At 44.7% G+C, this 25,003-nt stretch overlaps 1 protein-coding gene across 1 annotated transcript; it reads left to right on the top strand.

The window, feature by feature from the left end:
* The first annotated feature begins 386 nt into the window (after positions 1–386).
* si:ch73-212j7.1 (centrosomal protein of 170 kDa protein B) lies at positions 387–24,863 on the top strand. Its single transcript, XM_040124514.1, has 20 exons — positions 387–442; positions 3,344–3,481; positions 5,704–5,793; positions 6,359–6,437; positions 6,552–6,610; positions 7,059–7,176; positions 8,562–8,663; positions 9,637–10,149; positions 11,394–12,493; positions 13,223–13,399; positions 13,593–13,710; positions 14,263–15,987; positions 17,741–17,984; positions 18,098–18,254; positions 19,198–19,239; positions 20,600–20,737; positions 21,816–21,904; positions 22,308–22,401; positions 22,498–22,549; positions 24,667–24,863. Exons 2-20 carry the CDS (start codon positions 3,377–3,379, stop codon positions 24,861–24,863), a joined length of 5,199 nt encoding a protein of 1,732 aa, XP_039980448.1. The 5' UTR covers positions 387–442; positions 3,344–3,376.
* Positions 24,864–25,003: the final 140 nt, after the last annotated feature.

The raw sequence follows: 25,003 nt of genomic DNA, 5'->3' as shown, positions 1-25,003 counted from the left end.
TAACCACGGCGCCTACATCTAGACCCGATCATCAGACTCGGCATTTGATCAGATGTGTGCAGTGATCCAGAAGTCTGAGACCAGTCTCCACAAAGAGCCGGGGGTTGCCTTCTCGGGCTTTTATTTTGAAGGCTTGGGGATTGCTCTTCCTGTGTCGTGGTCCTTAACGCGGTACGTCTTGACGCACTGGGTGGCAGCTGGTGCGTCAGGAGGAGACGGACAGAGAGAGATGCCATAACAGCAGCATCACCGACAGTCGGTGTCACCGGGAGGATCTGGTTTAGTCACCGCTCTGATCCGCTTCCTGTCGGTCTCAACCCGCCTGTACCGGCTCCGCTCCGCTCCGGGACGCCTCTCATGCTTGGTCCGCGTCGCAGCGCGTCAGTCCGGGTTTTAATCGGCGGAGAGCAGCGGCGGAGCGGCGGCAGCATCTGGAGCGGAGGTAAGAGCTGTGGGAGGAGGAGGGGGAGCAGGGGGAGCAAGGGGGGGGGCAGGGCGTGGAGGAGGGGATCGGGGACCGGACTGTCTGTCTGTCCGTCCGGTCTGTCTGTCTGTCTGTCTGTCTGTCTGTCTGTCTGGCTTAATTCACCGTTACCGGAGCCTCTCCTCAGCATCAGGATGGAGAGGCTCCTCCTGTCCGGCCTGCAGCCGCGGATGAGGCGCTGAGGCCCGGCGGGCTCCGGTTCACCCTGCATCCAGGGCGTGTGTGTGTGTGTGTGTGTGTGTGTGTGTTATCCTGGGTGTGGCCCGGTTCAGGTGAGCATCGCACTGATGATGATGATGATGACGATGATGTCACAGAGGTGAACAGGCTGACCCCCTCCAAGGACACTTCCTGTCAGGTCAGAGAGGCTGCAGAGTCACACAGGTCACGTGATGTGACGACTGGCGGGTTACACACACATCAGTATGATGTCAGACCTCAGTGTCGTCGTACCTGTGTGTTCACACCTGTGTGTCTCCACGGGAAACCCGCATCAAAGCAGCATTAGACTACAGCTGCAGTGATTATTTTCCTCATTCATCTCCTGATTATTAACCGGATGAACCCGTGACCGTCGAGAGAAACGCCTCTCGCAGTTCCTCGGAGCCCACGTTACTCAGATCTGACACGTCTGAGGACCTGGATCCGAGGAGGTTCGGTGTTCGTCCACTAAAATCACTTTCTGATTCACTGACTGACCGGTCGTCGCAGCTGCGGGTCGCGATCTGCACTTTTACGGTGAATTCCTGTGTTCTCCTGTCAAACATAAAAGTCCCGGTCCGGGTCCTGATCCAGATCAGACTGGATTAAAACCAGCGGGTTTATAGCAGGGCTGCAACTAACAAACATTTTCATCATCGGCTAATCAGCGACTTATTTTCTCGACGGGTCGATAAAATGTCACAAATCGGTGGAAAATGTCTGTTGCAATTTCCTAATAAACTATGATGAAAACACTCGATTCCTTTTCTGTCGATCGACTAATGGATCAGTTGTTGCAGCTCTCGAGTTAAAAGATGAACAGTCAGGTAGAGGACAGTCAGTGGCGGACAACCCCACAGACAGAGGGTGGAAGTTCTGCAGAGTCCAGACGAGTCCGATGCCTCAGCTCAGGTTTGTGTGTGTGTGTGTGTGAGAGACCGAACTCTACACCGGACCTGAGAGGAATCAGTGTGTTCTGCTCTGTGGAGTTCTTCGCGCGTGGGCGGGTTTAGTTGATTGATCAATTGGTTGATCAAGAAGAAATTCATCAGAAACAGTTTTAATAATCAAATCGTCCTTTTAAAGTAAAAAAGCCAAATATTTGCTGCTGCCAGTTTCACAGATTTTTCGTGTTTTCTCTGAGTCTCTTTTTAAAGGCGTCAGTAGTTTAGGATGAGAGAAATTTTCCATCCATCAGCTACGACGCTTATCGTCTGATGGTCGAGGGGGGGGCGAGCCAATCCCAGCTAGAGGAGAGGCGGGGTACACCTGGACAGGTCACTAGTCCATCACAGGACCGACATATAGAGACATGCAACAGGTCAAGCTCCCATTCACACCCACAGTCACTGTAGAGTCGCCAGTTGACTGGCAAGTCTTAAGACTGTGAGAGGAGGCCGGAGGAAACCCACGAGGGGACATGCAGACCCCCGTACAGAAAGGCCCCGGGCGAACCGTGAGGCGACGGCGCTGACCACTGCACCACCGAGCCGTTATTATTATCTGACATTTTACAGACAAACCAGTGAATCAGTTAATGGAGCAAATAATCCTCTGACTAATTAATGATTAGAATAATGGTTAGTCACGGATCTGGACCTGTTCTGTTTTAGGTTTAGTTATTTTCAAACTAAAGTTTAAAGTCGCCTTCCACTCAAACATGTGTTGCCTTCACCGCAAGAGCAGAATTATGTCCATGCCGCATGGATGGATCACTGACCCAGCGGACCGACCACAAAGAGACAAAATACGACCTCGAAAAGACAGAAAATGGCAGAAAACGACCACAGAGACTCAAAAGTGGTGGAAAGTAACTTAGTACATTTACTCAAGTATTGTACCTAAGCACAGTTTTGATGTACCTTCCGTGAGTGTTTCCATTTGATACTGCTTTATACTTCTACTCCACTACAGTTTAACATTGTACTTTTTACTGCTCTATGTTTATATGACAGCTGCAGTCACTCTGCAGATTCGGATTATTCAAATAAAATATAATCAACAAATAATTAAGGATGTGTTTTTCTAGATTAAACTCCAGAGTATAAAGTCATTAAAATTACCTTCACCTTCACCAGCTGGAACCTTAAAGTGATGAACACATGAATGCATCAATAATTATAATCTAATTATAGAATGTACATTATTCTGCATTATGAGTACCACTTTTGGTACTTTAAGTATAATTTGATGCTCATACTTTTTACTCAAGTAATATTGTGAGTGCAGGACTTCGACTTGTAACTGAGTATTTCTACACAGTGGTATTGGTACTCTTCTGTAAGTAAGAGACCTGAGTGCCTCTTCCACCAGGGGTAAGCTGATAATTTGTCGTGAAGTTTCATCTTTCACATTGGATCTGCCTTCAGAGAAATTTCGTCCAGGTTTTATCAGATACGTAGAACATGTTCACAAACCTTCTCACACTTTTTAATCCTTTGTTTTTATTTTTCAACAGGTGTCAAACATGAACACAACATCTAATCTATATCGATCTGTCTGTCAGACAAAATAACAGAGTTTAGATGTTTGGTGTTTCCTGGGTGAAACTTGGTTTATGTGCCTCTTCTTGTCCAACAGGTCTCTCAGCATAAAGACAAACTAAATCAGGTGTGACTGTGTTCTTCCCTCTCTTTCTGTCCGGCCTCCATTTCCCAGGATGCCCTGGGGTTTCCCAGCAGACCTGTGAAGATGAGTGTGACATCATGGTTCCTGGTAAGCAGCTCGGGCACTCGACACCGCCTCCCCAAAGAGATGATCTTTGTGGGCCGAGAGGACTGTGAGCTCATGCTACAGGTGAGACAGTCTGCAGACAGGTGAGCTACAGGTGAGATGTCTGTAGACAGGTGAGCTACAGGTGAGAGTGTCTGTAGACAGGTGAGACAGTCCGTAGACAGGTGAGCTACAGGTGAGACAGTCTGCAGAAAGGTGCGCTACAGGTGAGACGTCTGTAGACAGGCGAGACAGTCTGCAGAAAGGTGAGCTACAGGTGAGATGTCTGTAGACAGGTGAGCTACAGGTGAGATGTATGTAGACAGGTGAGCTACAGGTGAGACAGTCTGTAGACAGGTGAGCTACAGGTGCGACGTATGTAGACAGGTGAGACAGTCCGTAGACAGGTGAGCTACAGGTGAGACAGTCTGCGGAAAGGTGCGCTACAGGTGAGACGTCCGTAGACAGGCGAGACAGTCTGCAGAAAGGTGAGCTACAGGTGAGATGTCTGTAGACAGGTGAGCTACAGGTGAGACGTCTGTAGACAGGTGAGCTACAGGTGAGACATATGTAGACAGGTGAGCTACAGGTGAGACGTCTGTAGACAGGTTAGCTACAGGTGAGACAGTCTGTAGACAGGTGAGACAGTCCGTAGACAGGTGAGCTACAGGTGAGACGTCTGTAGACAGGTGAGCTACAGGTGAGACAGTCTGTAGACAGGTGAGCTACAGGTGAGACAGGCCGTAGACAGGTGAGACGTATGTAGACAGGTGAGCTACAGGTGAGACAGTGTGTAGACAGGTGAGACGTCTGTAGACAGGTGAGCTACAGGTGAGATGTCTGTAGACATGTGAGCTACAGGTGAGATGTATGTAGACAGGTGAGCTACAGGTGAGATGTATGTAGACAGGTGAGCTACAGGTGAGACAGTCTGTAGACAGGTGAGCTACAGGTGCGACGTATGTAGACAGGTGAGACAGTCCGTAGACAGGTGAGCTACAGGTGAGACAGTCTGCGGAAAGGTGAGCTACAGGTGAGATGTCTGTAGACATGTGAGCTACAGGTGAGATGTATGTAGACAGGTGAGCTACAGGTGAGACAGTCTGTAGACAGGTGAGCTACAGGTGCGACGTATGTAGACAGGTGAGACAGTCCGTAGACAGGTGAGCTACAGGTGAGACAGTCTGCGGAAAGGTGCGCTACAGGTGAGACGTCTGTAGACAGGCGAGACAGTCTGCAGAAAGGTGAGCTACAGGTGAGATGTCTGTAGACAGGTGAGCTACAGGTGAGACGTATGTAGACAGGTGAGCTACAGGTGAGACGTCTGTAGACAGGTTAGCTACAGGTGAGACGTCTGTAGACAGGTGAGACAGTCCGTAGACAGGTGAGCTACAGGTGAGACGTATGTAGACAGGTGAGCTACAGGTGAGACGTCTGTAGACAGGTGAGCTACAGGTGAGACAGTCTGTAGACAGGTGAGACAGTCCGTAGACAGGTGAGCTACAGGTGAGACGTCTGTAGACAGGTGAGCTACAGGTGAGACAGTCTGTAGACAGGTGAGACAGGCCGTAGACAGGTGAGACGTATGTAGACAGGTGAGCTACAGGTGAGACAGTCCGTAGACAGGTGAGACGTATGTAGACAGGTGAGCTACAGGTGAGACAGTCTGTAGACAGGTGAGACGTCTGTAGACAGGTGAGCTACAGGTGAGACAGTCCGTAGACAAGTGAGACGTCTGTAGACAGGTGAGACAGGCCGTAGACAGGTGAGACGTATGTAGACAGGTGAGCTACAGGTTAGACAGTCCGTAGACAGGTGAGACGTCTGTAGACAGGTGAGACAGGCCGTAGACAGGTGAGACGTATGTAGACAGGTGAGCTACAGGTGAGACAGTCAGTAGACAGGTGAGACGTCTGTAGACAGGTGAGTTCATAAATAAAGACAAAGCCATGAATGTTCTGTTGTTTGGCAGGAAAAGCAGAGAAGAGAGAGGGATGGATTTTCACATTAAGAGTCTGGAGTTGGAATGTGTGTTTCCTTTGATTGAATGGACCCTGACTGAGGAAGAAATAATCATAATTACTGTTTGATCGCATTGGATTTATCCTGATTTCTACTAACGAAAAAGGTCTTTATCAGTACTGCAGTTTTATAAGAGGCGTAAAAACGTGCCTTTTAAATTTACATATTAATATATGTTTAAAGCGACATGGTTACGATTAGTAACGTGACCGGTGCTCTGCCAGTTGTGCTGACTGCTGGTCTGGATTTAAAGATGTGAGTGTTTCTCCTCTCTGTGTTCTCAGTCCCGCAGTGTAGACAAACAACATGCCGTCATCAACTATAACCCAACCACTGATGAACACCTGGTGAAAGACCTGGGCAGCCTGAACGGGGTGAGACACGAAAATGCTACACAACAAACAAACAACACAACAAACGAAGCGACAAACAACAGCAACAATGGTCCTGATGACAGAGGTGATAAAAACAGTAAACAGTACACAAACCTTGTTCACGGACCATTAGCTCTGTCAAGATCGGCCAGAAATGACGGTCGATGAGTCCTTCACAGGTTCAAACCCGAATATCTACTTTTGCACATTATGACCATAAGAGGACAAACCAGTACAACGAGGGACAGAACTACCTGGGGGCATATTTTCCAGATGTGGCCTCAGGTTGCTGGTGCTGGAATGCTAAGCTAACTGTAGCTTTCCTAGCTTTCACACAACTTTATCTCCAGCTTCCACAGTTTCGGCGTCTACTGACCAGAATCCAGAGTGTTTCCAATCGGGGGTTTTCTAGACCGATGGGAGCTCAGATCAGTCTCTCTGCGGCCCAGTTGTTTTTCTGAGAGCAGCAACATCTCTCACGTCTGACTGTATATGAACACAGCACAATTACTGCTGATGACACGCGACGGAAATGAATTTATATCGTTTGTTTTTGCTTCTGCAGACGTTTGTGAACGACCTGAGGATTCCTGATCAGACCTACATCACTCTCAAACTGTCCGACATCATCCGCTTCGGATACGATATCCTACAGACACCATCATCAGTCACTGTGTTAGTGTGTGTGTGTGTGTGTGTGTGTGTGTGTGTGTGTGTGTGTGTGTTAGTTTTTCACTATTTTTCTTAACCTTATCCACATTCTCACGTCTACATTCTGGAGAAAAGTCAACATAAAGTCCCAGAGGAGGCTCTGAAGGTCAGTATGTGTGCGTGTGTGTGTGTGTGTGTGTGTGTGTGTGTGTGTGTGTGTGTGTGTGTGTGTGTGTGCGTGTGGCTGAATAAGACTTTTAATCTTAGAAACCGGACCGTGTTTTCCTGGTTTCCACCTGTTCTGTGCATGGATGAAGCTTTTCCCGATGAACTCATCCAGTATCAGTCTGCGGTATCAGATGTGACTGCAGGTCACTGATGCTGACCGGACACAGAGTGACCGTTAGTGGGTTAGGAAAAGGTAAAAAAAGCAGACAGCAGCTGTAAATAGAATCATTTTGGTCTGATCCGAGGTCAGTTGTTCGTTTTTCTCCGTCTTTACGTTCAAGCCGTGGTCAACGGTGATTGGCTGTGGTACCTCAGACACCATCACTTCTCTTCTGCCTCCTTTAAAAACACATGAGCAAGACTGACGATGTTGTTTGTTGTTTCAGCATGAGAAGTACAGCAGTCAGCTGCAGATGAGCCTGAAGGCTTCAGAGGGGAAGAAGACGGAGCTGGAAGATCGAACGCGAGCGGAAAAAAGTCAGAGTTCCAAGAGTCTGACGCACGGTAGGACACGAATACTGGGGAAAAGACTGCAAATAAAAGTAAATAATACTACAAATAACACAAGACTCAGTACCAGGAGTCTGACACAGGATATGTTCTACATCAATCTGAAAGGAAATACTACGCAGTTACTTCAAATAACACTGCAGATGAATAAAAGCCAAATAAAACCCGACCGTGATGCAGCAGCTTAAGTCATTTATAAGCAGTTCTCTGTATGGCAGGCAAGAACTACAGTACTGCTGCTGTATTACTGTAGTGCTATGAAGGTAAAATAGCGTAAAGCATCGACGTTGATCATTTACTCACCCATTTCTTTCACTGTGTTTGTGTAACTGTCCCTGAGTCCTTTTAAAAATACCGCATGCCGGCTGTTCACACGTTCTGGGTGCACTTTTGAAAAGAGACTCTCAGAGACGTGATCTTGTCCTAGTGACCTGAAGTTTGAAGTCTTTTCCCAGTGATGTGTTGATGTCGACTTCAGCTCTCTCTAAGATCTGGCGGTTTGCCGTCGGATGATTGTCTTATTGTTGTCTCAGCCAATCGTGTGTAATTTTGTCCTTGTTGAGAAAAACTCAAGTGCTGAAATCTGTTGACCTTCACAGAGGCTGATCTTTACACCCCTGACTCCTCTAAGATGCCTCCTATGCAGCAATATGTTTATTTATTCTTCAGCCATCAGTGTTTTGTGTTTTATTTCTGCAGCACAGTGAGGGTGCAGAAAGCAGTGAGGTTTTTAACTGTCGCCCCTTGCAGCTCAGTTTGATACCTCGTCAAAGAAAATACATTGGCACTGAATGCGATCCTAGGTTTTATTCTGAAAGGGTGACGTTTTCCTGTGTGGTGTTCAGTGTAAGAGGTTACAGTGGGACGTTTATGTTTCTTGACAAACTGCTGTGCTGGTGCAGAGCTGATCTCGAGCTTTTAAACCTTTGATGATGTTCAGCCGATTTTTATAATCTACAGTTTTAGTTTCGGCGCAGATCTGAGTCGACGCTGTGGACGCTCACTGCTGATGGGAAAGTTAAGCAAATAAATTCAAAAGAAGAGCGAGAAGTACGATGTAATATGTCAGAACCGTGTCTTAGCATCTGATGATCAGGATTTTCTCATTAGAAGATTAATTTGATATTTTCCTCTTTCTGAAATCTGGGCTTCTACAGCTTGACATGAGTGTGTAATGATAATGTAAAACTAATGTGTGATGTCATGTAGCTCTCTGCTGAATGTGAATCTGTTTTCGCATCTTGAGTAGTTTTATGTCTTAAACAGCAGTAAAATACAATACAGGTTTATAATGCAAGGTTAATAATGTACAATGTAAAAAGATAGTTCACCCATAAAATAGAATCCATAAATAACACACATGATACTGTGTGTTCCAGAGGCTCCGGTGTGTCGGCCCACTCCTCTGTACGGCCAGCCGTCCTGGTGGGGAGAGGAGGATTATGGGAGTAAAGTTCAGACCAGCGATGATCCGCATCCCGGTAAAAAAACAAAAAACATTTATCTGCTAATAAGGTCTTCTGTTCTGCTCGTTTCTGTAACGTCGGTCATGTAAAGGACAAGTTCACACGTTTCGTGTCTATTTAAATCTGACACTCACAGGTTCAGTACGTTAAAGTTCACACACATCAGGTGGGAATCTGGTTTCTGTCCCAACAGCGTTTGATGTCTTATACGTTATATGTATATGTTATATTTCAGTTCTTGTTTTGAAATGATCATTTGCTGAAAACTGTGACTGTGAAATGATCAAATTATTAGATGATGAAAACAAGCTTTACAAAACAAAATGAAATAACTTTTAATACGTCCAGATAAATGCTGGGTTTACAAAGCAGTTTTATTATTCTTATTCTTATAATTATGATTTTATTATAATTAGGCTACTGTTGTTCATCATGTCTGCTCTTTTTCGTGACTTGTTTTCAGTTGTTTACTCTGCATTCTTTGTACATTAATAAATTAATTTGAAAAGTTATAAATTATTCTTTTTCTCTTTCTAAAGTTTTATAGACCAAAATTAATTTTACATTTAGCATAACAATAATGTTATATAAATATTAATACAAGGTTCAATCAAAGCTTATGAGTGCAAATTAAAAAAATAGGAAGAAGACAAAAACAGCAACAAACATAAGAATAATGGTAGATTAAATCTAAAACTTTTTAAAAATGCAATGTGAATGCAATTTTACAGATTTTATAAAGACTTTAGCAAAAATGTGAAGGAAAAATGCAAACCTTTTTTTCTGTAACAGAAAGGTGTCAGTTGTCATGTTACTATTAAAACTGACATAACATTTGTCAGAGATTTTGTAATAAAACAGCTGTAAAAGAGAAAAAAATGTAATTTCTTGGGCCTTTGGCTTTATAGATTTCAGATGGTTTAGTTTATATTATTATTATTGTTATAAAACTTCAGTTCGTCTTTACTAATGTCTCTGTTCCCATCAGAAGTGCAGAAAGACGCTCCGTCTGTGGATCCAGATTTTCCCGGATCTCTATCAGACTCCCAACCAAAGACTGTCTTCCCTTCATACCATCGTGAACCCAGCTACTTTGAGATCCCCACCAAGGATTTCCAGCACCCCAAAACCTCGGGGGCGGAGCTCCACGAGATCCCCACCAAGGACACGGACACGCCCCCTGCTCCGACCTTACCTCCCACCCTGACCCCGCCCGTCGTTCAGAGCCACGCGTCGTTCACCATCGAGTTCGACGACTGCATGCCCGGCAAAATCAAGATCAAAGACCACGTAACCAAGTTCTCCACCCGCCAGAGGAAGCAGCAGGCTCCGCCCTCCAAGATGACCATCACAGCTGCACCCGCTGAGGTGATGTCAGCAGAGAGCAAGGTGGCTGATTGGCTGGTCCACAGTGATGTCAGCATGATGAGGAGACGTCCAACGTGTGAAGATGTTTACAGCACCAAGAGCGACCTCGCCATGAACATCAAGACCCTCAAAGGTCAGAGGCTTACCTGGTGTTGGTGTCTTACTTACTGCAGAGAGATAATCCACCGTCAGTGTTAAGTCTACTTTAGTTCTGCGTGTGTCTTCTTTGTTTTCGTCTACTTTCTTTGCTTTGCTGTTGGTGTTGGGGCCTGATGATGGTTCTGCTTGTCCGTCTCTCCATGAGTTTGGTTCTGATAGCCGACAGAGGAGACACGACATAAAACGAGGGGAGAGATGGGGGACGAAATACAACAAATGTCCCCTTCCGGATTCAAACCAGGGACATTGGAGCTCATGGTTGGCAACTTAACCCCGACTCCATCAGGGCTTGGCGACATATTTAAGCACTTCTTGGCCAGACTTCCATTAAATTTGCTGTGGATATTTATAATGAATGAATCAATGAATGCACCACTACAAGGTAAAAACATTTCCATTTTTACGAATGGAAATGTCTAAACCTGAAGGTCAGATTTCCATCAGTGTTTTTGATCTCATTCTTGCCCTCCACGAGATGAACCCTTTAGATTTGAATGACTCCATGGCCTTTCCTCTAGTGCCACCATCAGGACAAACTTATGTTTAGCTCCACACCTGATAATGGCTCTAGAGGTGTGTACAGACAGAATGCAAAATGAATTGCTGAGATGCAGCAATATTCAAGTCAATGCAAAGATGTGAGTGGATGACAGTTATGAGTTTACCCAGGGCAGAAGCATCTGCACAACCTGAAATTCTTTCAACTCAATTCATCATGGACTTTAAACTGTTTGTCTGGGTTTTTTAGGTCTGTTTTATACAGTTTTTATCAAGCCACGCTGCAGCTTGTTGTCGGGCAAAATTTTGCCACACCACAGTTTTTAATTTTAGTGGGGAGTTGACTAGTTGGAGACATGGTGTTACTGGTTACCATAGGTCGTGCAAACCTCCCAGTGATTTGCATAAAGTAACATCTGATGCTAGGCTGTTAAAGAAATGTTTTGTGCATGTCTAAAAGGTGATAAGTCAGGCGTAGCAGTTATTTGTATAAAATTCAAATAACTGTTTTATTATGCAATTTTATTTGACTGTTATAACTGTCAAATTACATTTCATGAGCCTTAAGATGCCGTTTTTAGCAGAGCTTCTTTTCTTGCATTTTATTTTTGCAAAACTCTGTCATATAAAGAAGGACTGTAAATCCTTAGTAAATATCCCTCTTTGACTTTTTATTATAATGTGCATATTTGAGGTTGATGCTTTTTTAATCCTTTTCAGATCACCATCATGAGGATGGAACCCAGAGTGACTCAGAAGACCCGGTTCTCAAAGGAAGGAGTAAATCCCACCACTCTGTCCAGTCTCACCACTCCATCCAGTCAGAGCAGTCCGAGGCATCGCAGCAGACCGTCCAATCAGGTCAGTCTATCCACTGTCAGCCACCTGCTCCAAGACAGAAGCTCCACCAGCCACTGCAGTACTCTCCGTCCAGACCAGCACCAGCCTCACCTGTGGCCCCAGAGCGACCCTTGTCCCAGAGCCCTCCTCGGGCTCCCTCTCCAACTACAGAGACACCCAAGCAGGGGCCCCCCGAGCACCTCACCCAGCAGGCCTTCATCATCGAGTTCTTCGACGAACACCCGCGCAAAAAGCGCTCACAGTCCTTCACGCACAACCCCGCCCACGCTGACTCATACTCTACCCTAAAGGCCAAGCTGGAGCGGCGGAAAGGCGGCGAGAGGCCGGCATCTGTGCACGGCCACATCCCTCCCACCCAGCAGGTTACAGTTCCTCTGAAGGGGCAGGGCCACAGCGGACCCCAAAGGTCGAGCTCTCTGAAGAGGGAGAAGACAGAGGGGGAGGCAGCCTCGTCCTGTTCCTCCTCTCGCTCGTCCTCAGGCATCGTCATCAGACCCTTTGGCAGCGTGGGGAAGAAGTCCAAGCTCGCACAGGAGTTTGCTGCTGAATTCCTGAAGGATTCGATTCAACCGTGCTCCTCCCCAACGAGGGACAAGATGTCCCCTCCACCTATGTCTGCGCCACCGGTGATGGTGTCGCCTCCTCATGCAAGGATTCCCTCCCCCGGGGAACCTCCGGCACTGTCTTCAGTTTCCTACCCCTCCTCCCCCTTACGGCCTCCAGCAATCTCAAAGTCGTCCGTCCCCACCGACGCTGGACAGACAGCCTCTCCAGTCCACTCCTGTGGACCTCACCTGTCCTCAATGCTCCCCCCGGGCATCCGTGCAGGAGACACAAAAGGTTCCCAGAGGATGATGAGGAGCGAGGAGGATGACAGTCTGAGTGACGCCGGGACCTACACCATCGAGACGGAGTCACAGGACAAAGAGGTGGAGGAGGCTCGCAACATGATCGATCAGGTGAACTCACAGTGATCATAGAGTAAGAACCTGAGTGTTTTTAGCTACACAGGTTCTTGTGTGAAGCAGCATTCATCGTTCCTGATGTTGGTGGAAAAAATACTTTCTAGAGGCCTGGACAGTGGTGGGTAGAGAAAATCTTTCCTTGTGCAAAAGTGCAACAACTTCCTGCATAATTAAAAACTGGCAGGTTGCTTTGCATTGAGAGAGAGAGATAACAGATCATTTTCCTTGTCGCAAATGATTTAGTCCCAAGTATGAGGACACCTTAGGTAAAGCTTTTGTTCTATTGTTGGGAGCATGACTCTTCGTTACTTGACCAATCTATACTGTGTTCGTATTACTGTTGCTACTAGTGGACTAACATAAGTAAAAGACGAAAACATACGTTGTATAAGAGTTTCTTTGTTGAGGGTAGCAGAGCTATAAGGCCATAGTGTTATAATATCCAAAAGATTGACCAACCTTTGTGTTGCCACCCCCACCTCCTTCTCCAAACTGGGCGGTCCACAATAACGCCAAGACAATAACACAGATTGGGTACCCTTGCGTTTCAGTGTCAAGTCTTCGACAAAACTCAGAACCGGAACTCTTCTCATATGAGACATGCTTATATAAACATTATATTTTAAATTGCTTTAGGGATGCATGAAACCTCTTGTCCTTCTTGCTCCTTCCTGTTACCATGGTCCTGCCCCCTCTCCTCATGCATGCCCTGTGCTCTGACAGGTGTTTGGTGTCCTCGACTCTCCAGAGTACAGTGGTGTGAGCACAGGAGTGTATAGACCTGTAATAAATGATGGCAAGGATGAGCAAGCTAACCTGCCTAATGATGGTAGCACTGTGGACCCGTTGCATGGCTTTATCCCAGCTGCTATCAGCGGCCCCCCAACAGGCCCCATACAGGTAAAAAACACTGGAAACCCGAATCAGAACCTGGAAAAACACCTGTGTAGCATGTTCTGATCCCAGTGCATGCGGACTGGTATTCCCTCAGTTTCTCCTGTTATATATTTCAATGTGTCAAGTCTCATGTTGGACTCTTTGGTCCCACATATCTATTGTCTTTTACTGTTGTTCATCATCTTTTGTTTTCTAGGTTCCAGCTGCTCATGCAGCAGGTCTGGAAGGACCTAAGTGGGTTTCCCGTTGGGCCAGTCTAGCAGATAGCTATGCTGAACCTGGTTCCACTCCACCTCAAGGGGATGGTCTAGAAGGTGCTAAACTTTTGTTTGAGCATTTTGTTAGAAAACAACATAAATGTGACGTGTTTAGGGCTGGGTATCAAACCTCCATACTTTTTGATCCCCGTTCCATCTGGTATTAACATGAGATCTATATCTGGATGATTACATCTGATCACAGCCTTTGCAGTTACCCCCTGGTTATATTAAGTGTTGGTGTTATCTCAGTTTTGCCTGCTTTGTGGTTGGACCACCAGATGTGGTCTGAATGATCCAATACTATAATATTCACACTGGTATAGAGAAATTTGAACAATATCCAGGCCTAGCTGAAGATAACACTTAACTTTAAAGACAAAATCTCGGCTTTCTGTGCCGCACCCTTTTCACCCCACACGGTCTCGATAGAAAGCAAATTATGTGGACTCATGATTTTATGTTTTGGGGTAAAAAGGATGCAGCATGTACTACATGTTTAAGATTGGGACCTAAAATATTTATCCTTGAAAATGCAAAACAAAAGTTATAAATAATAGAAGACACTAACATGAAAAGTTCTGATAATGTTACAAATTGTTTTTGTAGATTTGCGCTTCATGAGCCGGTCGATGGGAAGTTACAGTTACGATAACTCTGAATCAGAGTCCAGCCACAGCTCCAGGACAAGAAGGCTGCTGCCCCAGGTGCCTCCAGAAAAGCTGGATAGTGTCGCCCCGAGTATCCTGATTCGCCATGAATCTTACCAAGGCCAGGAACCTCTGGACAGAGTGTCTGGTCCTCCCCGCCCACAGGACTCCACCCAGCGCCTGTCCGTTCAGGATGACGTTGACCCAGACAGCCTGAGTGATGCCAGCCGCTCTGATGACGGACCTGTTCTGGAGAAAACAAAGAAGAATCAGGCCAGAACTGGAGCTTTGTCTCCAGGGGTCGTCGGTCCTCAGTTTAAAGGTCAGGAGAAGGTGTCTCCATCCACCAAATCCACCTCCTTCTACATCGGTTCTGAAGACCATCCTGGCAAACCTGACCAGGCCCGGAGCCCGGTACAGTCTGAGAGGACACGAGACCCCCCAGCAAAAACTCCCCCTACCACAGTCCTAATCCGACACCTGAGTGGACATGAACCCAGGAGGACAGGTGTCAAACCCAATAGCTCCGCTCCAAACCTCCAAACACAGGACAAAGATTCTGTCCCAACTAAAGACATGTCATACTTTGTCCGCCAGGAGAGCTTCACCAAAGACCAGCCCAGCGACACCGTCCAGATGAAGAAACTTCCCCACATCTCTAGCCACCCCTCCATCAGAGACATGGAGCAGAGGAGGGAGAACATCCAGGACACGCAGTCCATCCTTGAGAAGGCCGAGGAAACTTTGTCCTCTCTAGACACCAAGTTCTCCTCATCTGGTTCAGGTCGCAGCTCAAAGAAAGGGGGCTCCTCCAGCCACATGGATGACTCCCTATCTGGTGAGTCAGATGTGGACACAGCAAGTACTGTGAGCCAAGTGAGTAGCAAAAATGCTTCAATCAGCTCTGCTTCTAAAAAGCGTCCCACCATCAGCAGCCTTCAGAAGGAAAAGTCCTCTTCCAGCCCGTCCATACAAGAAAAGGGACGGCAGCTCACTGCCCGTGAACGGCTTTCTGAGAAACGTCGAAGCCAGGCAACTACTGATGCATCAGGTAAGGCAGAGGCGGCAAAACGCTTCCAGATGCGCCGCAGTGCAGGGAACCGTGGCTCTCTGGATCTGTCTGAGAGCCAGCAGGGTTCTGGTCCACACTGGACTGAAACTACATCATCTGACCATGAAACTTCCCGTCCTTCCAGCCGTAGCAAGAAACTTATTGCTCCTCTTCAGAAAGAAGACAATGGAAAGACTCTCAAGACAGCGACTCAACAGGTTCTGACACGTTCCAACAGCCTGTCAGCACCACGGCCGACCCGAGCATCCATGCTCCGTCGAGCACGACTGGGCGAAGCCTCAGACAATGAAGGTGCCGAGACTGACCGGGGATCCCAAAATTCTGACAGTATTACCGCACCGCCCAAAGTGTCCGCCGAGGGGAAGAAGCTGTCCAGGCTGGACATATTAGCAATGCCCAGGAAAAGGACCGGCTCCTTCACAGCTCCCAGCGACAACGAGACATCTTCCACAGGCCGGTCCGGTTTTTCCAACCGGAACTCCGAGTCTGTTGGCACCACCAGGAAGACATCAATTGGGGATGCCCGGCAGACGGCTAACAGAGGGGGCGGAGTTCCGGGGAAGCAACCACTGACCCGTACCCGGTCCAGTGGAGCCAAGTACCCCGGCACTGGTGAGTCCTGACAATTTGTTTCCAGTTTTGAGAAAAACATAATCTTTTTTGTCATACATTGTCTTTTTCTTCCTCTTCTTCGATATGTAGTTACCAGATTGTTTTATTGTCTGGGTATCGAGGATTTCAGCCTTAACCTCCTCAACATCTGGACCATGTAAGTCTTCATGATCTAGGATGAGGAATAGAAGTTGATTTTGCCGTTGCCTAGACTGGTTTCCAGGTCCCATTAATTACAAGTTGTTTGCTTTATTTGGCAAGTCATGTGGTCTTACTCCTTTCCTTCCTTTCAACTTCATGCAAACTAAAGTTGCATTACCAGTAGGTTTTTTACAATCTCCTGCCTCGTGGTATCATTCAATATCATTGCCGATAACATTGCTGAGTTTGGGCACAGACACCACAGTGATATTTTTTCAATACCTTATGGACATCACACACTCGCACCCATTGTATTCATCGTAAGTCCACACACCAGCAGCATTGTGGGTTTTTGTGCACCAACTCATTGGGATACGTCATTGTCCTTTTTCCCAGCATCAGCTGATGAGAAAGGCAGCATTCTTAATCAGATCCGCACTTCCCGGCTGATGTACCTTGACAACTTCTTTGCGTATTGCATGTCTGGTATTTGCTACAGCCGTCAAATGATACGACTCTATGTGACGTCACTGATGTGTATTGCTCTTTCTTTTGAGAAATGGAAAATTGCTCTTGTACAAAACGATTTTCTTCGAACAAAAGAAGCCAAAGTGGTTAAATGTTAATACAAGCAAGTCGTACGAGAACTTTGCCATAAAAAATTCAGTCTAAATCTGAAGAAATGATGATTTAAATCAGGAACTATCATATCAAAGAATAAGTTCACAAGATAACCAGTCTGACCAGCCATATAGTCAGTGCTATGGACACATTTCGATAGGTAAAAAAGCATTTTTATCCAAATTGCGATTCCCTCTGATGAACATACGTGTTTTTTGTGGTCAGTTAACTCTCAACCAGTAATAGCACAACAGCTGAGCACAATATTTAACTACTGCATTAGAGGTTCATTTAAACCAGGTTTTGTTTTAGTATTCTGTTGGAAATATCTGCCCTTTAACTATCATTGTGGATCACATCAAATTTCAGTCCCTAGTAGGTTACTGCTGTCGAGCCCATGGTGTCTGCTGCTGTTACCATAGAAACACTGCTTCACAGCATCAGTCTCCATCATCCTCAGTTATGGCTGGAATTAGGATGTGACTGTGCTTCAGTGTATAAATCCATATCCTTGCTGTAACTAAGGGCAAATAACAAAGCAGTATTATGAAGTGGTGAATTCATTGTAGTAAATTCCCTGTTGGTCTCTGAACCATCACAAACCTTAGAGTTTTATCATATTCAGAACAAAATTCAATTTCATTCTGCTCCTGAATTAACAAAAAGTAAATTGATTCAATCGTCTGAATGTATTCAACAAGTTCTTTAAAGGTCAACTTTTCAGCTGCACAGCAATAGAGTCTGAAGGTCTCTGATTGGATGTTTCTTGCAGCAAAGCTCTCTGGGGGTCGTAGTTGACTTTTCTCCTAAAGTTGTTTCGCAATGAGTCTTTGACCTTTGACTTTTTTTCAGTGAAGCTCAATTTTTCTAGCTTAGTGTCTCGCTGTGTGTCCTGATGATTCATCCAGGAGAGTTGCACTTCCATCACAGTGTAGAAATGATCCAACAGACAGACAGCAGGTGAAATTAATCTAAATTAAAATATTCACAGGTTCCCGTCGCAGACAGAAAGGCTCAGACTTCTCTTCATCCTCTGAGGAAGAATACGAAACAAGTGCTGATACTGCTAAAGCCAAACGCTCTTCCCATCCCTCGACCTCTGCCCTTACTCCCCGTGGCCACCGGACGGCCGCCACTCGATCTAAGTCTGTTTCCCTGGAGACAGAGGAGGACGAAGACCAGAACGAGGTCGACCCCTACCAGAACTGGTCCACGCACAGTGCAGAGATCGCCAAGTAAAAAAAAAAGAAATATCTACAGTACATGTACATTTAATCCAAACTGTCGGTGTTTGGTACCAGGTCACTCAAACCTCCATGTTGACCTTTTGTTTGTGTTTCTCACCCAGGCTCAGTCAGGACCTGGCCAAAGATCTGGCCATCCTGGCAAAAGAAATCCATGATGTTGCTGGGGACGGAGACTCGCCAAGCTCCGGCATGTGCACCACCACCTCACCCAGCTCACTGCCCAACACGCCGGGCTCCACCATCTCTGCCAGGGAAGAGGTGGGCCATGAACCACCTAACAAGCCCCATACCACCACAACCACCACACATACAACAGTTTCTAAAACTGGGAACACACTACATTATTTATATTCCTTTTTATAGCATGATTTGTCCATAATCAATGAAATTGGGCGACAGTCTGAACTTGTCTGTGGGATAGCACATATGGTTGGTGTTTACTTGATCTGTGCAAGGCAACTCTTATTTTAAAGACCCCCTCCAATGAAAATCAAGTTTTTAACCTTCTTAACGTCCATATGGTATTTTTTTTATGTGATACAAGACATATCATGAGCAAAACAAACAGTTAATGCCATGGCTGAATATATTTACCTTGGAACTGCAGTGAACCAACGACAGTCTGAGAAACACGGACTCCAACAGCCGGGGTTTCATACGTCACACACCTGAGGAACCAATCCCGTTAACCTACGGGCTGGGGCAAAAGAAAGCTCAATCCTCCAGCACAGACCAGACTTGTCAGTACAGAGCATTAGCATTAGCATTAGCACAAACACTAACACTGTGTCAGCCACTGCCAGCTACAAATTAACAAACTAACAAAGAACATAACCAAATAAAAGATGCTAACTATACTTACCCTTCTGATACATCTGCCAGTCGCCAATTTTGGTTCTCAACGGGGAGACCATGTTAAACAAAATATTAATGGTATTTTTACATGGGGAGGGGAACATTAAAGTTCTTCTAGTGTCTTCCCAGTTTAAATTAGAAAAATTAGTCTTTTGTAATCTTGGTCACTTTGTAGTTTTACCTATCATATCTATTGATTATGACAAGCAAAGTTTCAAAACATCAGAAGTGAGCTGAGAGGAAAAGTTATATCCTCTGCAGTTCCGTTTCAGGTTGCAGGTTGATTGAAAAGAGCCTTCATCACGCTTTGGATTCTCATGACTCATTTCTCTGTTCTGCTGCACAGACGCCATCTTATCCATACTTACGTGGGGTTCAACCATCTCAGGTGTCTAACTATGACTCATTACTCCTCCTGCACTGTGATTGGTTCTCTTCCACCACCATCCTGTCGCTCCCATCACTGATCCTAACACTCCCCTCTCTTCGGTGTTGGAAAGTTCTTAAGCACATTTGATTTTTTAATTTTGAGTTTTGTCTGATTGAGTGGTCTGGTATAGAAGATTATTAACAACTAAACTACTGACTTAGCACAAAATAAATCTAAGCTGGAATCACTCTACAGGGTTGAGGTTGTGAAGTGACAAGCAGGTGTACCAACATAAGAACCCGACCTAACCCAACTCTATCCTGCCCTTAATATTTTTATTTTAACATTTGTTGGTTTAATGACTGCTGGTCCTGTATGAAGGACAAAACTACTGAGTTTTGGACAAATGCAAGCTGGAATTAGTCTGCAAGGTTTAGGATTTGCATGCTGCTTAAAACAGGTGTACCAGTTAAAGAATCCCACCCAACCTGGCCCTACTATACTCCACCCACCCAACTCTACCCAAATCTACTTTACTCGACCCAACGCTGCCGATCCCATATCTGCCCTACGGTCCTTTACCCAAAGCTAATATATCCTGCTTTACCTGACCCAACCCTTCCTTACTATACTCAACCAAAATATACTCTTCTGTTCTATTGTACATCAATTAAATCTACCATAATTCACTAGACCAAACTCTACCTGACCCTACTTAAACCTACCCCTCTCTACTCTGCTCTACTCTAATCAGCCCAAATCTGCTCAACTTTACTCTTTCCAACCGTACTCTATCCTATATTTCCCGTCCCAACTTTTCCCCAGACTACACCTCTACCCAAACTAACTCTAACCTGCCTGCTCCAACAAACTCTACTCTTCCTGACCCAACCCTAGCCAACTCCGACGGCCACATACTTTTTGTTTTACTCTACCTGACCCAACTCTACCCAACTCTCATCTAACTCTCATCTACCTTTAATTCTGTCCCTGCTTGTTCTGAGATCTTGATTTTTAGGCTGGTTCTTGCTCAGATTTGTTTTGCTTATTTAGTAGTATTGTTGTTAATGCAATTCCATTGCCCTGCACCACTAATGAACTGGATTTACGGGTTTGGGACAGTTCATGGAGCTGTAGCTGTTGACCAGAAGGATCCTCGTGCACTCCCACTCCCACTCCCTGTTGTAGTTAATTCGCTGTATCCCAGCAGTACTAAAATTCACTGCATACCCTGTTGGCCTCCACCATCGCAGCTGCATGTTGACTTGGTGCATGCGTTCACGGAGCACCGCCATCACTGGCCGGCTGCTCGCTGGTTTGATAACCAATATTCAGAGGTTGGATCACCAGAGCTAGACTCCCTCTACTCTCTTTCCAGCTGGTCCAACATATCCCTGAAGCCAGTTTAAACTACCAGAAGGTTCCTCCAGGTTCTGCTGCCGTCTCGGACCTGGACGCAAACATGAATGAGCCAGAGCCCGGTTCTAAGCAGCGCCGTCCGTGGAACCGTGAAGAGGTCACTGTCTAATCCCACTGAGGCTACATTCACACTGCCGCTCAGTGTCCCCCAAATTTTAGTTTACTTTTTAATGTGGCAGGATGTTTTCAGTCTGTATGAACAAATTGTCAGTTAAATTTAGATCTGTACGATGTACATGGAGGCCTGCATTTACTGATGATTTTTCCAGTTGGTGAATGTATATGTTTTCAATTCAAACAAATTGCCCTATTAATATCTTACACAACAACATGTAACAAGTTCCAAAGGCTTAAAATCTTTTAAAATTGCTTGTTTAGTCTGAGAGACGGTGAAAAAGCCATGGTATTTGACTTATAGTGATACGAAACAGAACTGTTTTAAGTTTTTAAGTACGTGCTGGAAACACCAAAGGATTAATAAATTATTGAAATTTGATTTAAGAATTATTGATCAATACATTAAGGAATTCAACATCATGACTAAAACATTTTTGTAATTTATTTATTTATTTATTTTAAGTTTAATGTTATGAAATTCCAATAATCAAAATAATCACTTTAGCACTTTCATCAGCATCTTACCTGATCAGAGAGCTCACGTTTTCAGTGTTGCAATAACAAGACTCCTGTCGTGATTCAATCATGTACATGTATATGTCTTGAATAACTTATAGTCCAGCTTCCTAACTGGCATTTAGCAAGACAGCTAGATGACGTTCTGTTGTGGCTGGCTAGTGCTAGCATGTTCATGGCTAGCAAGCTTGTTGCCAGGTAGCTTGCCAGCGGCTGTATTTTGCCAACCGACTCCCGCAAGAATTTAGACACTTAACAGGTTCAGGTTCTTACCATGATTTAAACCATCCTTAGGCTGCGCTCTTCACAATGTAAACAGAACAACAACAAATAAATAATCAAAAGTTATGAAAAGAAATTCAGAGTTGTGCCTGAATACCTGCAGCGTGAATGTAGCCAAAACAGTTCCCAATGAAACGTAACATGACTGCAACTGCTGCAGTTAGTTTTGGTGTGCTGGGAAAACAGGATGTAAAGTTCTGCTCATGTCAGTGTTGATGTCGTGTTACAGACTTCCTTTATCTCTGAATTAATTCTTTCAGGTGATTCTGGACAACCTGATGCTGAATCCCGTGTCTCAGCTGTCTCAGGCCATCCGGGAGAATACAGAGCAGCTGGCTGAAAAAATGAAGTAAGGAGACTCTTGATGACACACTGTAGCAGCAATTTTTTTCACTACATTTACATTTATTGCAGCTCTGTGGTTTCGATTTATTCAGACAAATCTGAGGAATATTAGGACTTTTTAGAAACATAATTTATGCAATGTTTAAAGTGAGTCCAGAGTTGTGCATTGTCAACAATAAGTACCACACTAATTATTACAAAGTTTCAAATTTCATAATTAGGTCCAATTTTCTTTGGGTTAGTTCCTGTTTGAGTCCAGTTCCTTTGGGCTGTTTTGGGCTCAGGTTCATTTCAGTATTGAGTCGTTCCATCATAGACGCCTTTGTTTTAGGTGCAGTTTGTTTGGAGCTGTTGACATAGCTGCTTTATTCTGCCTTCGTACTAACCCTGCAGTATTTTTATCTAAGAGTTTTGTTCCAGAACAAGGCCGAGGTCTGGGAGGAGATTGAGGCAAAGATCAACGCTGAGAATGAAGTCCCCATTCTAAAAACCTCCAACAAGGTTCTTCTTTAAACTCAGTAGTTATTCTTTAGAACACTCAGGTTTTATTGTGAGAGCAGCTAGAACCTTCTGTTCTCTTTCTGTTTCATATTGCAGGAAATTACCTCCATTTTGAAAGAGCTGAGAAGAGTCCAGAGGCAGCTTGAAGGTACAAGCAGATATGGTTTTACATATTTTATCTTGTATGTGTTTACTTATCACAGCCTGACACAGGTGTGCTTTGAAAGGTATATTTTATTCATGTTTACATCTAAGTTCATTTAAACAGGACAGGTTTTCACTCATGTATAAATTTTTCTTTTACAGAACTTTGCCAGCTAAAATAGAAAAAGCACATAGAAAATAAAACACATAATTCTATTTAATTCTGCATAATATGGGGCATAAAATAAAGACAGCTATCGATTACAAACCCCAGACATTTGAACACTGAGGCCAACTTATCTTTGCTTCCTGAGAGGTAGTGACAGGTGGAAGGTCTGATCTTTTTCCAATATTGATTTTGTTCTATCAGCATTTAAATAGAATGTAAAATTAGTCTTTTTCAACAGCATTAAAGCAGGCTGAAAATGACACAAAGCTTCTGTTTTTTGTTAGATGGTGCAGAACAGTAAATAACAGTGTTATCTGCGTGAAACTTCATATTTGTATGTGGGAGAGCCAAACTAAGACTAATATAAATATAAAAAAGAAGCGTCCCCAGAACTGAACCCTGAGGTACACCCTTGGTTACATTTAGAGACTTTGATTTAAGCCTTTTGACCTGTACACAATGTTCTGCCTGACAAATACAGTTAGCTCCATAAGTATTTGGACAGTGACACAATTTCCGTAATTTTGCCTCTGTACACCACCATGATGGATTTGAAACAAACAAATCAAAATGTCATTGAAGTCCAGACTTTCAGCGTTAATTCAAAAGGTTTAACTAAAATATCAGATTAACCATTTAGGAATTACAGCCATTTTTATAAATAGTCCCTCATAGGCTCAAAAGTAATTGGACACTTGATCAATTTCATGTCCAGGTGTGGCCTGTTCCCTCGTTATTTCATGAAAAATTTAGCAGATAAAAGGTCTGGAGTTGCCTCAAAGTGTTGAATTTGGATTTGGTTGCTGTTCATGGGATCTCTTAATATGGTCCAAAGAGGTGACGATGTACATGAAGGAGGCCCACATTAGGCTGAAAAACAAAGCAAACCTATCAGACAGATGGCTGAAATTTGAGGAGAGGCCAAATCAACAATTTGGTACATTCTTAAAAAGAAGGGATGGGCTGGTGAGCTCAGCAACACCAAAAGACCTGGAAGGTCCACGGAAGACAACTAAAGTGGATGATCACGGCATCCTTTCCTTGGTGAATAAGAAACCTTTCACAACATCTAACCAGTTCAAGAACACTCTGGGGGAGGTAGGTGTATCATTGACAAGTCTACAATCAAGAGGTGCCTTCATGAATGTAAATACAGAGGGTTTACCACAAGGTGCAAACCACTGATAACACTCAAGAACAGAAAGGTCAGATTAGACTTTGCCAGAACATCTTAAAAAGCGCGCCCAGTTCTAGAACAAGATTCTTTGCAAATGGAAGTGGGTCACTGGTGTTTATTGATGAAGTGACTGCTGATAGAAGTAGCAGGATGAATTCTGAAGTGTATAGTTCTATACTATCTGCTCAGATTCAGCCAAATGATGAAAAACTGATAGGATTGTGCTTCACAGTACAGATGGATAATGACCCAAAACATTCTGCGGAAGAAACACGAGCTTCTCAAGGCAAAGAAATGGAATATTCTTCAATGGCCAAGTCAGTCACCTGATGTCAACCCATTTTGGGTTGACATCATGAAAATGAGGGACTATGTATTTAAAATGGCTAAACCCCTTGAATTAAAACTGAAAGTCTGCACTTCAGTCACATCATTATGGCTTTGTTTCAAATCCATCATGTTGGTGCAGAGGCAAAATTTCAAAAACTGTGTCACTTTCCAAATGCTTACGTAGTTAACTGTAGTTAACAAACTACAGAACAGCTTCAACAAAAAAGACCAGAACTTGAGGAGTTTGTGCATGTGTCAAAAGCATTAGACAGAGTCATGAATGGAGCTGCACAGTGGTTTCCCTCTGCTTCCAGTCTTTGTGCTAAGCTAGGCTAAACACATCTATCTATCTTATCTCTGTACTGGATTTGGGGATTTTTTGTATTATAAAATCTAAGACTCAACCAGAAGTAGATTAATCACTGTCCTCTTATGCTTGCCGTAGTAATAAACACCATCGTGGAGCCCAGTGGGAGTCTTCAGACTGCAGCTGTTGGGACATCGTCTCTCGGTCCAACTCGACCGTCCTCGAGGGAGAAGAAACCCACCTCCAAACCGCGTGGCGCCCCCCCCACCTCCAACGCAAATGAAAGCACCAAACGACCACCTCGTGGACCCGATGGGGCCCACTACATGGCCTGAGCAGGCCACCGTAGCACCTCTGTATAGTCACTGTGCATCCACACCCCCAGCAGCCACAAATCTCTGCCACTGTCCGATGATCAGTTTGACTATGATAATTGCTTTCTGTAGCACCCAGAGAGGCTTGTTTCTGCAGAGGT

Source organism: Xiphias gladius, chromosome 4 (genome assembly GCF_016859285.1).
Source record: "Xiphias gladius isolate SHS-SW01 ecotype Sanya breed wild chromosome 4, ASM1685928v1, whole genome shotgun sequence".
Lineage (NCBI taxonomy): Eukaryota > Metazoa > Chordata > Actinopteri > Istiophoriformes > Xiphiidae > Xiphias > Xiphias gladius.
The sequence above is the reverse complement of the archived record's forward strand: the minus strand, read 5'-3'. Positions and strand labels throughout refer to the sequence as shown.